At 39.7% G+C, this 14,482-nt stretch overlaps 2 protein-coding genes across 3 annotated transcripts; one reads left to right on the top strand and one right to left on the bottom strand.

Annotated features, from left to right (window-relative positions):
- LOC107608235 (exocyst complex component EXO70B1-like) lies at positions 978 to 3,327 on the bottom strand. 2 transcript variants are annotated; one of them, XM_021107506.1, is made up of 2 exons: positions 3,095 to 3,327; positions 978 to 2,920 (listed from the first exon to the last, which is right to left on the bottom strand). In XM_021107506.1, the coding sequence occupies exon 2, from the start codon at positions 2,846 to 2,848 to the stop codon at positions 1,217 to 1,219; it is 1,632 nt and encodes a 543-aa protein (XP_020963165.1). In that variant the 5' UTR covers positions 2,849 to 2,920; positions 3,095 to 3,327; the 3' UTR covers positions 978 to 1,216. The 2 variants fall into 2 exon arrangements, with proteins under 2 accessions (XP_020963165.1, XP_016165571.1); XM_016310085.2 differs by having other exon boundaries at positions 978 to 2,907; positions 3,095 to 3,326.
- On the top strand, positions 4,020 to 8,069 carry LOC107607009 (protein FAR1-RELATED SEQUENCE 11-like). Its single transcript, XM_021107505.1, has 2 exons — positions 4,020 to 4,729; positions 5,803 to 8,069. Exon 2 carries the CDS (start codon positions 5,816 to 5,818, stop codon positions 6,575 to 6,577), a length of 762 nt encoding a protein of 253 aa, XP_020963164.1. The 5' UTR covers positions 4,020 to 4,729; positions 5,803 to 5,815; the 3' UTR covers positions 6,578 to 8,069.

The raw sequence follows: 14,482 nt of genomic DNA, 5'->3' as shown, positions 1-14,482 counted from the left end.
GCACGACGGAAGATGCTGGGCGACGGCTAATGAGAGATGGGAAGAAGGAGAAGATTTTCTAAAGTAAAATTAGAGTTAATTGGTATAATGTTTTTTAATGGGTTTTTTAATTTTAAAATTAATTTTACTTTTATTTTTTTAATTCGTTGTTCCATTTGTTTACTATATGCGTTGTTCTTTTATATATAAGATAATAATTTTAAAGGAAAATACGAGGAGCCAATGGAGGTTTAGGGAGTATTAGAGATATAACTATTAATGTTACCTTTTCTTATTAGCTGAAGCTTTTGGAATGAATGGTATCATGACATGGTATTAAAGTGCTAGATCCGAAAAATCAAAGGTTCAATTCTTGGTGAACTCCAAAATCAATTTAAACTTTTGGGAAGATGGTTATTCTAGATAGTATAGGAGATGTCCATTTTGTATTTCGTATAATAGTATCTTTTATTCTTTCTTTCTTTTTTGTTTTTCTTTTTAATTAATTTTTTAAACTTTTCATTCATTTAGGTGTGCAATTGAGTTCTGTTTTGGGCTGAGGATTCTCAAATTGATCGTTTAACCAGGTTGAGGTGAAACTTTAATACTTAAATAATAATATACAAGTAATACTAATCAGAGATATATTCTCATTCTCTTCATAATCATATACTCTTATGCAAGCCATTTGCTTTTGCTTCTCAGTGCAGCATTTTTAGGGATGACACTGTAAATTGAGCACATGCCTCTCGGATTATCGCGATCCTTTTCCCTTTCTCTGGTATGGTTTTTTCAAACTGCCCACTGAACCATGTTCTTGTGATATGTCAGGATTTTTTTATTATTTTTTCAAAAGCAAGGAAGCAGTGTCTCAATGGGAATATGATTTAAGTGAACGATATAAATTATATGCAGTATGCCCCTTATCAAATTATCTATGATTATTAGTTATTAACTTATTATCACCTAATTTGTGAATTTATATAATCATAACTATCAGAGACATCACTTCTTACTGCTATGCCAAAGATTATATTATATATATACCTCTTCAACTAAATTGGATCAACAGGGTTTAACAAACAGAGTGCCAAACAAAGAAGAAAGCCTTATTTGGCCCTAATAAATTTTCGTTAACCCTAATTATACTAGTTACACAACCTCTTCAACTCTATTCTTTTGCTATAAGATTGTAACCATTTTCCACAATGCAGATGCTTCTAACATGATACACAACTCAACTGCCTCCGCGAAACAAATCATTGAGTAGAGCATCAATGTCATACATTGAATACTCAATGTACCTATCAGCATCAGAACCAAGAACTTTCTGAAACTTACCAATGAAGGTTCCATAACTTGGCAACAAAATTTCCTCTATGGTCTCTCTTATTTCCTTTCTTAGCTCGTCATCAAGAACAAACCATGTAGACTGAACCCTGCATATTTCCTTAAACTGAACATTGAACAATTTGAGATTCTCTTTCATAGATTCCACCTCATTTGGCTCGTCTCCGTCGCCCTGCTTCAAAAGCCCAATAACCTCATCCCACGAGCTTCCTCGATAATCTTCGAGATTCTGTCTCGCCTTGGCATTATTCTCATCGATCGCGCCATTCATCATCAGCAAAATCGTGCTCATTTTTGATTGACACTCAATTATCTTCTGTTGTATATACCTCTGACTATTCATCATGAAAATATAGCCCTCAGCAGGGTCAGTATATTTCTTAGATTCGATTTCCACATGGCTATTTAACATCTCTATTATCCTATCAAACTGAACAGAGAATGAAGAACAAGAAGCAGTTCCTTCTCCATCAGAAACCATTGGAATCTCTTCTAGAACTTTCTCAAGGCCGATTACAGTCCAAGCTTCGCAGATTTCCCCCAGGCAGTTCATCACATCCCAAGAGATTATCGGATAAAGCCCTCCATAAAAACTCGCCATCTCATTCTCCTTGTAAATCCAATCCTCTAGCCTCTCAAGAATGTCCATAGTTGCTTTCCCCAACCTCTTTCTAGTGTTGATGACTTCATTTCTTATCGAATCGCCAAGTGGCTCAGGGCTGGGAAACAGCGACTCAATCTCCGGAATCAAGTCATGAAATGCTTTGAACACTCTGGAAATCCTGGAAAAATATTCAATTTTATTGGAGCGAGCAAGTTCAACTGCATGTTTAACCGCGGAATCTAGTATTCTAATCAGCAACGGCCTACAAACCTCCATTAAAGCAAGATTCTTAGCTTCCGTGTAACGCAAGAAAGCGCGCTGGCAGAGTGTTCTTTCACTTGGAAGCAAAACCCTCACAATTACATTTGAAACTTTAGTCCATTCCCTAATCTCATGATTAAAAAACTTTGTCCCCTTCTTAGCATTTTCCTCAAATTCAAGCTGTGGCTGCAGAGTCTTCATATATGACAGGTAGCTTCCTAAGCACTTAGTGCGAAATTTGCTGTACTCGTTGCAACATTCTCTGTCAAAGCCTGCTTCGAGCATCATCTTAACTTCTTTGTGGAGGTTATCAATCATATCTGGATGAATCGCGTTGATCACCAAGTTGGAGGCATCGATTGAGATATGTTCCATGAAGTCCAAGTCATCGATTTCTTCGGATTGAAGGTATTGTCCCAAGTAGTTGTGAATCGCATCAATCACCGTGGAATTATTAGTCCTTATCACGTTCATATAAGCAGTGAGTGTTGGCATGATCAGAGCAATATCTGTTTTCGCTTCTTGCGATTCTGAATTGGCTTGTTGCACGGCTTCATCTGAATCCACTTGCATGTCTTCTTCTTGTTCTTGTGAATCTACATCCATTTGTGAACCTGAATTAACTTGCACAACCTCTGGAGAATTCGAATCCATCTGCTATGAACAAATTCTTCAATTTTGCTCACAATTCTAAAGTGAACTGCTGCTTCAGACTGTGAATCAAATCTTGTTAAGAGAAAAGAAGGAATTATCTAAATCAACAAATTTCATATGCTTTGATTTTATCTTAAACTAAAATTCAAAATAAATGAAATGAAATTCATATCAAATAAAAAACTAGTAGCCTTGAACAACATGATAGTAAGCATACAGTTAAACAAGAAAAGTTTGAATAAATACCACTTTCCAAAGAGTTAGTTGAAGGATGAAAGAGAAGGAGTTGAGTGGGAATTGATTAGAGAGTTGCAGATGAAATTTCGAAGACTTTACTGTGTTGACTGTTGTTTAATTTCTATGATTATTCTTGTCACTTGCAATATGCTTTTTTCGGATTCCACACGAAATTACAAAGTAGACTTGGTGCGACTTTGTTTTTTCTTCTTTTTTTTGAGGTTGTTAAGAATTGTAATGATGACAAATTTTGGATGTGTACTTTTGGAGAAATGACTTGGCCAGTGCCCATATGCAGCCGGCAGGTAAAGAATAAAGATATTAGCATCACCACTGTAATTTTAGTGGTTTTCTTTTAAATAAAAAAAATTGTAAATTTTATAGAGAAAAAGATAAAAATTGACGGATGAAAATGTAGAAGCCATAATTTTTTTACATAGAGAATGTGACTATTGAAAAGAAAAAATAAATGGACCATGTATGGATACTTTGTTACCAAAATATGGATTTTAAGAAGAATTCAATATCAAAATGCTAAAATTGTCATATATACTTTAAGGAAAAAAGGTTACTCAGTTGTTAAAATTTGTTGAGTCCTGAATGAGACAAAATAACGCCACTAAAATTTTTAAATGAAATAAGATGAAAAAGTAGTGATAAGGAAAAGGTTTTATACAAAAGTTGTCATACAATTGCAAATGTTTTAAAGAATTTTTTTAAAAGTAGTGATAAGAAAAAGGGAGCTGCTACTGTGCTGAAAGAAAGATTCTTTAACAGGTGTGGATCTTGCATGTCTCAACGTGGTTGAAACACGTATCCCGTTCAAACATTCATTGCTTCTGCAGGTGTTACAGTGAAAGGCAGTTGGTGCAGCAGAGGATCCCACAATTCAGTAGAGGTGCTGGAATCGAGGTTGTTATCAAATAGATTAAGAAGTAACAGTAAGTTAATTAATTGGAAATTAAATATAATGTAATATAATTGTTTTTTTGTTTTTTATGTTCGGGCCTCAATTAGGTGAAAAATTTGAATGGGCCTGGAAAAATTTTATACCCAAAAGAAAAAAAGAAGAGAACCTAACCCGTCAGCATCTTCCACACCCTCCGTCACTTGTGAAGTTACCCCCAACCCCCTGTATGAAGTAAAGCAAATTAGTACCAAATTGAAACTCTAGCCGTAGCTTACGTTGAGTTCAAAGTTCGCCGGTCGTCTGTCTATGTAGCTTCCCTAGTGATCGAAGTATTCAGCCCGTCTTCGCGGTCACCGATCACAGCTGCTACTTCGAGCTCGGCCTCCGTCGTCGTTGTCTTCTCAGGCGCACTTCAGCCAGTGTCTGTTTGCCGTTCACGTTTGCGTCTTCATTCAGAGGTCGTCTTCGTGCCCGTTCTCCGCCGCTGACGTTCACCCGGCATTCACCGTTCACATTCAGTCTCTGTTCACGGTTTGAGTTCACATTCCCAGTCGTCCAGAAGCGACGCCTCTCTCCTGCCAATGCTGGGACCTAACTGAGCGCTCCACCTGGCCGTCAAACTGCTCTCTTTTGTCGCCTGGGTGAGTTCCCTAACACCCGCCACCAGACAATACACCCAGACAAGACGAATATTCTGCTTCAAACTCTGCAACTTCTGATTTCTATTATAATAAGTAAGTTTTTGATTCAGTAGTAGGTTGGATTTTTTTCAATAGACTGAATTAAAGTATACTGTAGTTATATTCTCTTCTGTATCACATTGATGTTAAGCTGTGAATTCTCTTATTTTGTTTTAATTTTACTGCACTCAACATGTTTGATGAAGTGCTTTAACCATGTCACTGGATGGCTTTATAATTTCTAGCTTTTAGAAACTTGGTAAGTTGATTGCATGTGAAATTAGAATAATTGGATCTTAGTAATTAGAAAATTTTAGCTGCACAAATAGCATGTTTACAGAAAACTTATGTTAGCATGATGATTCCACTGGCATTAGTATCTTCTGGTAAATTTCAACTATTTTTGTGAATTTGTGGATTTGCTAATTGTTCTTGTGTCGCTGTTCGTCGATTCATTTTAATTTTTTTGCTTTTGTTGTGATTTTCTGTGCGTGAACTTGTTATGTTGAAACTTTGCTAAATTGTAGGGATGATGATGATGTAATTTGCTAAGTTGTTAGGGCGCTGCGAATTAATTTATTGGATTATCTATTTAGGTCCTGTTCTTGATTACTTGCTACATGATTTTTTTTGTATTTAGTGTTGTCTTCGAGATTATTGCTGGATATTGGTGAACATTGGTTTCTTATTTGCGGCATGGTTTCTTCTTCTAAGAGAAAAAAAATCTGTTTTGAGTGTTTTGTTGAGTGTTTGTCAATTTTTTTGTGATGGGCACTCAAACTGTGAATGCTGTTCTGCTAGTTTTGTTGTGGTTATTTTCTTCCAGAAATCAGTTTTCTGTGATCAATGGTCCAACTCTGGGTGTTGTTATGCTGTTTTTTGTTTTGTTTCAGGAGTCAAAATTGTTGTCACGAATGCTCAAATTTTGAACCTTGTCAAAACTTTTTTTTTATGTTCCAGAAATCAATTTTGTCATCAATGCTTATAGTAAAAGTTATTTGTTCTAAGGCTGTGTTTGGAAGAGGTGATTGATTGCTTAGTGATGTTTTATTTTTGTCGTAAGGCTATGTGTTGTGTTCAATTTTCATTATGTGGGAAATTTCTTGAGGTATATAATAATTAATTAGGTAGAGTATTTCAATGGAGGTGACTCTGAGCGAGGAGGATGCTGATTGTGGAGGGAGTGAAAGTGATGCATATGAGGATGAATGTTCTGAGTTGGAAGACCTCGCCGGACTGAGTGTGGATGACATCCTGAAGAAGGTATGGTTCAGCATTGATAATACATATGAGTTCTATCGGGGGTTTGGAAAACTACATGGATTTGGGGTGCGAAAGGGTGACTCCGGAAAAGATTGTAAGGGGAATTTGGTTAGGTATAGGTTTTTTTGTAACAAGGAAGGCTTGAGGAAACATAAACACTACGACAGGGTTGACAGAACGAGGGTACACAAACCGGAGACAAGAACTAACTACAAGGCAATGTTATTGGTTTATTTAGATAAAAATGATAAGTATTGGAAGGTTAGGAAGTTAGTTACCGAACACAATCACGAGCTGACACCGGCAGGAATTGTGCACATGATTGCCAATCATCGTGGGTTAACGGAAGTAGCAAAGAGTCAAATAGTTGGGATGCAAGCGCATGGTATTGCAACGTCTAAGATTGTAGGGTACATGGCTGGTATGGCCGGTGGCTATTCGTTGTTGGGATTCCTGAAGAAGGATGTCTATAACTATGCTGACAAACGGCGGCATATTAAAATAACTGATGGTGATGCGAATTCTGCATTAGTGTATCTAGAGGGAAAAGCCGAATCAGACCCCATGGCAATCGCAAAATATAATGTGATTAGTGACAACAGGCTCGCAAATCTGATTTGGGCGGACGGATCTAACTGAGTCGATTACCAATACTTTGGTGATGTATTGGCGTTCGATTCAACCTACAAGAAAAATAAATACAAGAGACCGATTGTGATTTTTCTGGATCAAACAATCATAAGCAGACCACTATCTTCGGGTTCGGGTTGTTGCTTGATGAAAGTCTGGCATCCTATCGGTGGATGCTGGAGAATTTGATGGAGATCATGTGTAGTAAGAAGCCGTCTGTAGTGGTGACTGACGGGGACAAAGCTATGATAAAAGTAGTTTCTGAAGTCCTCCCCGAGTCGACGCATCGTTTGTGTGCATGGCATGTGGAGAAGAATGTCACATCAAATGTGAAGGATGCAGATTTACGTGGGCTGTTTAGAAGATGGTTGTACGTGGAGATGGCGATAGAGGACTTTGAATCGGAATGGGAGCAGGCCACCGATGAGTATGGCCTACGCGAGAAGCAGTGGTCATGCCAGATGTATGATAAAAAGGAGATGTGGGCAAGTGCTTATCTGCGTGACAAGTTCTGTGCTGGCTATCGGATTACATCCCGCTGTGAAGGAATTAATGCATATGTGAACAAGTTTTCGAAGTCCACCCACACAATTTTGGAGCTGGTGCAGAGCTTAGATATGGTTGCCCGCGAGTATCAAATAAGGAGATGCTGCTCCAGTTTCAATCCATAAACTCGGTTCCGGTTATGACAACATGCCTCAGAAGTATTGAACGACATGCCGCTTCAGTGTACACCAGAGAAGTGTTTGGTGATGTTAAGAAGCAGATCGATGGGGTTGGTGCATTGATCCTAATTAGCAAAAGGAGGATCATGAATACAATTGTATACACCCTGGAGGAGTACGAGGAACCTGATGTTCACATAATGTCGTCCTTCGGTCGGTCAACTGGGAAGTTAAGTTGCCAATGTAATTTCTGGAAGAAGCATGGTTATCCATGCAAGCACATGTTCTTCGTCATGAAGGCAGAGCACCTAAAGGAGATACGCGATAAGATCGTTCTGCGGAGGTGGAGAACTGATGCAAAGTCCCTTGAGCAATACACAGAAAATTGGGGAGACGTTAGCGAGTGTGGTGTCATCCTCCGTCATGGGCACTCCATTCCGCCTCGCAGTAGATGTTTTTCCTGGGGGCACAAAGGTTGTCCATGTTCCAAAAGGCAATGTGTGGAATTGAATCGTTATGAAAAGACCTCGAGTTAGATTATAGGGCATTTCGTACTGGGGTTCGACGGAGCGACGAACACGTGGGTGAAGGTAATCTTGTCGTGAGGGATCCAGTTGTTTCTAAGGCAAAGGGGGCCCCAAAACTTGCAAAGAAGAAGGCACTTGGTAAAAGGAGGCAATGCACCGGCTGTAAGGGTGAACAGCGTCAACAGCCGGATTTACGTGACAATGCATTTGAGGGGGACGACGTATACAGGCCGGACCGGGTTAGTTATTTTATTTGTATGTTTTATTAAACTACTTCTCTACCTGCAACATCCTTTTGTTAACTAGTATTTTTTTTTTGTTACAGGACAGTGGGTGATAACCTATGTGTCGAACCCGGGGGCAAAGAGAATGCCGACTAGTTTGATAGAGTATGAGTTAATTTCGATTGTAAAGGTATGATTTTAGAACTAATAAGCACTTATTAGTGGAGTATAACATGACTTAGTGGATTATGGCCAAATATAGTGTGATGACGGCTGGTTGCATTAATGTTGGACTAAAAACATCAGTATAGTATAAAATCAGTTATGGTTATGCTGCTAATATGGTGCACTTATAGCTATTTGAATTAATTTTGGTCAACTGTACGTACCAGGGTAGGATAGGAGTTAAGTTAGCCTTATGTATTCCATGCATTATGACTCGTCAAGCTTTCTAAATCTAGAGCTCTTTATGTCATACATCCCTTGAGGGATGTATCATCCTTCTATTTCATATGAAATTAGATTTATTTTGTTGCAGATGCGATGCAGGATTTAGGACGCGACGCGAGCAATCTGTTAACCCCTATGCCAACCGTTGATTTGGTTGGGGGAGGATGCGAAGTCATGTGGTTGAAAAGGGATCCTAGATTAATTTTGTTTGTATATGGGCAAGAAAAAAAAAGCCCGTAGTTACTGCTTTATTATTTTTTAACGGTTTGGTTGTTTAGTGCCCGATGGATTGGCATTCTTTATGTTGTACTCAATATTTAATGATGTTTCCCAAGTAAATGGTTACTTATTGAAAGGCCAGACATGGAGACCAAGCCAAAGCTTAGTGTAGATGAAATTTTTTTGGGTCGCAAAAGACAGTTAATCTCACACGCTTCTCTGCCCATGAAACAATTAGGTCAACGGGTTTTGGGCATGAACTGCAAAATTTGAGGCGCAAGGTTAGATACGAAATGCTGAAGTAACAAGATAAAAGTTTAGCGTTACTTAATAACTGAATACGTAACAAGATGAGATTTTTAACTGGAAATAGACATAGGAACGGTGCCATCTTTCATGCAGTAGGTTGTTACACTTATACCAAAATATAATCGTCAAAGGTTTTACACAAAATAAGCATATTATGGTGCCTAATATCACATACGAGTTGCATATTAGGGTCCCTAATATGCTGTCAAAATAACACCAATTTGATGGCAACAGCATATGATTGTAACAATAACGAATGGCACTACGCCAGATTAGCATTACGCCAGAATAGCACACATCATATGGTGATGCTCTAACTCGGAGAAGCGATTGGCTTCGCTAATTTCTTTCGTCCCTTTTTTGCCCTATTCGTGGTCCGTTGCATCTCACTATCCCAATTACGGACTGCTCTGCGCCCAACATCACGAGCGATGGGATTATAAGCTCCTATCACCAAGTCCAAGGCAAGCCTCATTCTTGTGTGATCGTTCACATCCTACAAAACAACAACGAACTCGTTAGGGATGTGGCAGTGACTGGACACGGAATATGAGAGTGAGTCCATCCATAACTTACCTCCAAATCAACATTCCCCCAAACCCAATTCAGCATCATCCATTGGCAAACCCAAACCCCGCAGTCATTCCTGCGCGTTAATTAACGATAAGTAAGAAAGAAATTGGAGGGGGTAGGCACAAAAGAAAGCTTATGATTGCTCCGCTTGCTGGCCTATGGGGGGCTCTGTAACGTCAAAAGTTGATGGGTGTGGCTTGTAATGGTCTTTCTTTTTCCAAAATCTCTTGTCCTCTAGCATGTTCTCAACAAAGAAAGCCTGACACCAGTTATAGCTCTTGTAAGTTATTCCCACACAGAGGCATCTCAAAAAATATAAAATGTAAAGGTCACCATCAACATCCGGAAAAGGCCATAGTTTGAGAAAACCGAATACTCTTACCACAAACTTCATTTGTGAGACCCTTGACTCCCTGTGGTCACTGTGCTTGGTGGAATCGAGATACAGCAGTTTGCAGTTGACAAGCTCGACCACCATTAGATACTAATGGTTGTCTCTATGCATGGGGACATGTATCTGCGTCGCAACATGAACAAATGATACATAATACAGTCAACAGAAACACATATCACACAAGACCATTGATGGGATCAATATACTCACCATTCATAAATCATCTGCATATCCCATGAACCTACTGCGGATATACTCGAACGTGTCGATGCTATGACTCACCGGGCTAAGAGCCACTTGCTGTAAGAGGATTAGCAACAAAAAAAATCCAGTCATACTAGAATCATGCGGAGATATGTGTCAAAACATAGGTGGGGTCGTAACAGGTACCGAAATGGTCGTCGGCAGAAACCATGACTCATTCCTATTCTCATGCGTTAACATCGTGCAGACAAGATTTATAACCTGCATGAAGAGGAAAAAGCTTGTTCCTTTAAAACTAGACATCTATGACTAACCGATGCATAAGGTTTCACATGGCTAGGTTGTACTTAGGTCCTCAACAACCATCTGGCCCGGCCGCAGTGTCAGCAGTGCACCTCGGTCTTTGCAGGAGTTTTCGTCCTCCACCAGGACCTCGCTGTACCGAAGGGTGTGAATTGTTAACTAATGGCTTGTGGTCATAGGACAACTGAGAGACATTCTTCGGTAAACCACATCGTCTATATTCCTAAGCATGTATCTGAACGTAACAAGCGTACCTGTTGTCCAGTTCCGACGAGAATATGAAAGCCGCAACGGCGAGTTCCTTCCTGACGAAGCGCATACCCTCCGGTGGGCGGAATGACAGATTCAAGCACTAGTGGACCAAAATACACCATGATCAGAACAACACAACACTATTCTGCAAGTGAACAACAAATAAAACATAAACATATCGTAGTCCATATTCTTACCCGAGGCAGGTCTTCAGCACCAGTAACAAAGATTATTTGTAAGACGCAGAGAGTCACCCAACTGGACACAGAACCTTTAACGTAATGGTAAAAAAATAAAGCATTACCTTCATCGACATGACCTTGGTCTCGGCTGCTGCTGCTTGAAGGGGTGTTCCCTAATGCTTATCCGTGCAGCGTGGAGACTTTCTTTCAGAGGACGAACCCAGGGTCTTCTTGGCACGCCGTCTTCGAGGAGGCACCTTCTGACCCGCGGAGGATTTCTTTCCCCGTGGAGTCTTCAGTTTTCGATCGACTTTACCAGGCTTTCTCCTCCTAGTCCTCAAACATGCAGCATGCCTTGATTTGGAGTATTTGTCCCCTCCTTGGTCGTCCTTGGTGGTATTAACAAGGGTTATCAACGCTTGAATGGCTTTACCGTGATCCGCCAGTAGCTCCATCATGGTGCGCAGCTGGTCGTTGTGGGTCTTCAGAATCATCTTCGTCACATCCCTATCCGCCAACACATGCTGCGTTCAAATAGTTACAATGGTTTATGCCCCGGAACACCCGCCGTTGATGTTTAAATAAAGACAAAGAAAACCACATGAATTGTTTCTCGTTACCTCCTGAACCATGTTCAACACATTCAACATCTTCTCCTTCAGCGACCTACCCCCACCGTCTGCTCCTTTTGCCACTACGCTGCTACAACAAAAAACATGAACGCCAACCCTGTTAGTTGGAAACGAGGTCCTAACTTCATTCAGTTAGCGTAAATATAAAATGCTCTATTCATACCTAGCAAGAGAGACGTCGAGGTCGGTGGCTTCCGCATCTTTGTCGAGCAAAGTACTCTTATCCTTCATGGAGCTCTTTTCCTTCTCCTCCGAAGTCGGATACTTCATTTCCTGTATCTTAGTTAAAATGACATTAGCTAGGATAACAATGAAGGAAAGTTCCACTTATATTTTGCTAAGTTACACCAAGTTGGATCCAAGAGAACCCCCTTGGGTATAAATAGGCCCAATATGATAACAACCCTATCCAATCTCCATGACTTCCCAACCTTCTTTGTGTATAGGCGGATCCCAAACATAAATTAAATTACTCATAAAATTAACATCCATTTAAAAATCAAAGAAAAATGGGCTTTGGAAATGATTGAAACTTTTTTTTAAACACAAGTTGTAGGAAAACAGCTTCTCGCGCCAACAAAAAATTATAATACATATTGAGAGAGAAAGAAACCTTCTACACTAAAGTCCTTGTCTAATCGTTGGTAAAGTTGGATGTGACATGCATACTCTAGGGGTTTAGGGTTATTATGCTCATCAGATGTGATAAGATGGCCAAAATCTAGTGGAAATAACTTTTTCTTTTCCACGAACCACATTAAAAATTTCTAAGAAGTTCAAATCCACTGAGATAAAGTCCTTGTTACACGATTTTGTAACAGCTTATTTTGTAAGGTTTCATAACTTAAAATTAGAGGACTTAACCGTGATTTTGGGAGCATATTATTTCTAAAATACACTATCCGCCCAAAAACAAATTAAATTAAAAAACATCATATTTGAACCCTAAACTCTATACACGCGGACCGCAACAATAAATTGATCCTCTTGGAAATTTTTCCACACTTACCTAATTTTGTTTTCTGTTACCATGGAAAAGGCTAATCAACATCAAACCAAAAAGATTAACATAGTCACAAACGTGCATCGGAAGCTTTCTTTTATTTTCTCAGTTATAGATATCACTAAAATCTGCTATCACTCATCAAGGAAGCAATACATCAACTAATGTAAAGGTTGGATGTGACCGTTACCAGTGTACGGGCTTTAGGATTGAGCATCATCTGCATAGTGAAAAGATGGGTAAATGACCTCTATCCCCTTCAACACACGCCTCCCAAACCATAACTTTTTTTTTCAAAAACTCGGATTCGATTACGTTTTTCGTTCTGTCGTTAAAATCCCAGTGATAACCCTTCACCCTAATCCTTGCCATTCTGCCGCCTGCAGCTTCATACTACCAACACCGACAACTTGTTCTTCCTGGAAGCCATTTTCGTCGCAGGACTACAAGCTTAATTTTTTTTTTTCTTTTAGAAGTTGAAATACTACGGCATTTATCCTGCCTTCGTCCAAGTGTAAACGCCCCCAAAGAATTTTACCGTACTGTAAAACTTCATAACAAGTGAAGAAGATAATTTTCTGGGCATGAATTAAGGCTCTACATGACACACACGTTGTCCAGCAGAGAAACCAGTATGCATTTGACATACATATAATAACTGGCAACATTCAAGTTCTTTATGTTCATAAATGCCACACCACTAAACTAATCAAAAGCACAAAACACATACATAACAAACCGGACACGACGAACCTTCTCCAACAGCGAAAGCCATCCCACTTGCCTAGCTGGACATCTGGTTGTAGAGTCCCAACCTATGCTTCAGCTCAGCGTTCTCTTTCTCCAGCATCATTACATGCTCCATCACCAACAACCTTGCCATGCGTTGTGCCTCAGCAAGCTCTTCCTTTTATCAAAGAGCAACTTGGAAATTAAAGTCAAATATTTTCACTTCCGCCTCATCCAGGAGCCTCTCCAAAGTGATGAAGGCGGCATCCTGTCTTGCCAATCGCTCATCAGTCGACAGCCTCCTAGACACAAAGAAGTTAATCCCCTTCGCGGTGCTTTGCAAAGAAACCCCAAACCCATGATAGTTATTTTCTTCCCTGCGGAAGCCGTCACGCAGGAAAAAGACTGGAGGACCAACCTGAAGATGAACACAAACCCTTAACAGCAGTTGCACCATGTCTTCCATAATCATGAACGAGGTGGGGTCAAGCTTCGGTGCGATATCTACGGGCACATGTGCAAAACAGATTACCTCTACATCAAGACCGATTGTAACATGACACCAAAAAAAAAAAAAATAAACCACAAACATGACCTAAACGCACCTAGCTCATGAAGCAACAAGTCCGTCGCAGCGGTGCCAGATCCATTGCTCCCGTCTCCCGTAATGCTGACACACTCTCCAACCTTGAGATCTTCAAACCTTACCGCCAACTCTTGAGCCTCAGGTACAGTGTTATCACCGTTGGGGTCTTGTCTTGGCAAACTCCACCACGACTTCACCTCGCGCCTTACCATGAAGCCCTTGTACTGACTCTCCTTGAAGCCATACACTTGTTGATTGCATTTTTTCCATGACGTGTATATGCCTGGCTTTCTTCCTCTCCTCACAACATAGTAATAGAACCGACCAATATCCATGTATGCAACAACTTAAGTTGGTTTGGTTTTATACAAACCCTGTGCGAAAGGAACTCCCTTATAAAGGAAGCATCCTCAGCTTCCTACTCTACTGAACTGTCACAGCCCCTCCGTTCGAACCTTTCATTATGATAATAGCTGCATTCAATTGGATTCAATCCTTGTAATTTGTTGGAACTTAAAATTTTTCGCATATAATGAATTACACCATATAATTACTTATGATGTGCAAACATGGATGCCCACGTGTATTAATTTTTGTCCCCAATCAAATAATAATAATAATAATAATAATAATAATAATAATAATAATGCATTTTAGTAGAT

Source organism: Arachis ipaensis, chromosome B07 (assembly GCF_000816755.2).
Source record: "Arachis ipaensis cultivar K30076 chromosome B07, Araip1.1, whole genome shotgun sequence".
NCBI classification, from domain to species: Eukaryota; Viridiplantae; Streptophyta; class Magnoliopsida; order Fabales; family Fabaceae; genus Arachis; species Arachis ipaensis.
The sequence above is the reverse complement of the archived record's forward strand: the minus strand, read 5'-3'. Positions and strand labels throughout refer to the sequence as shown.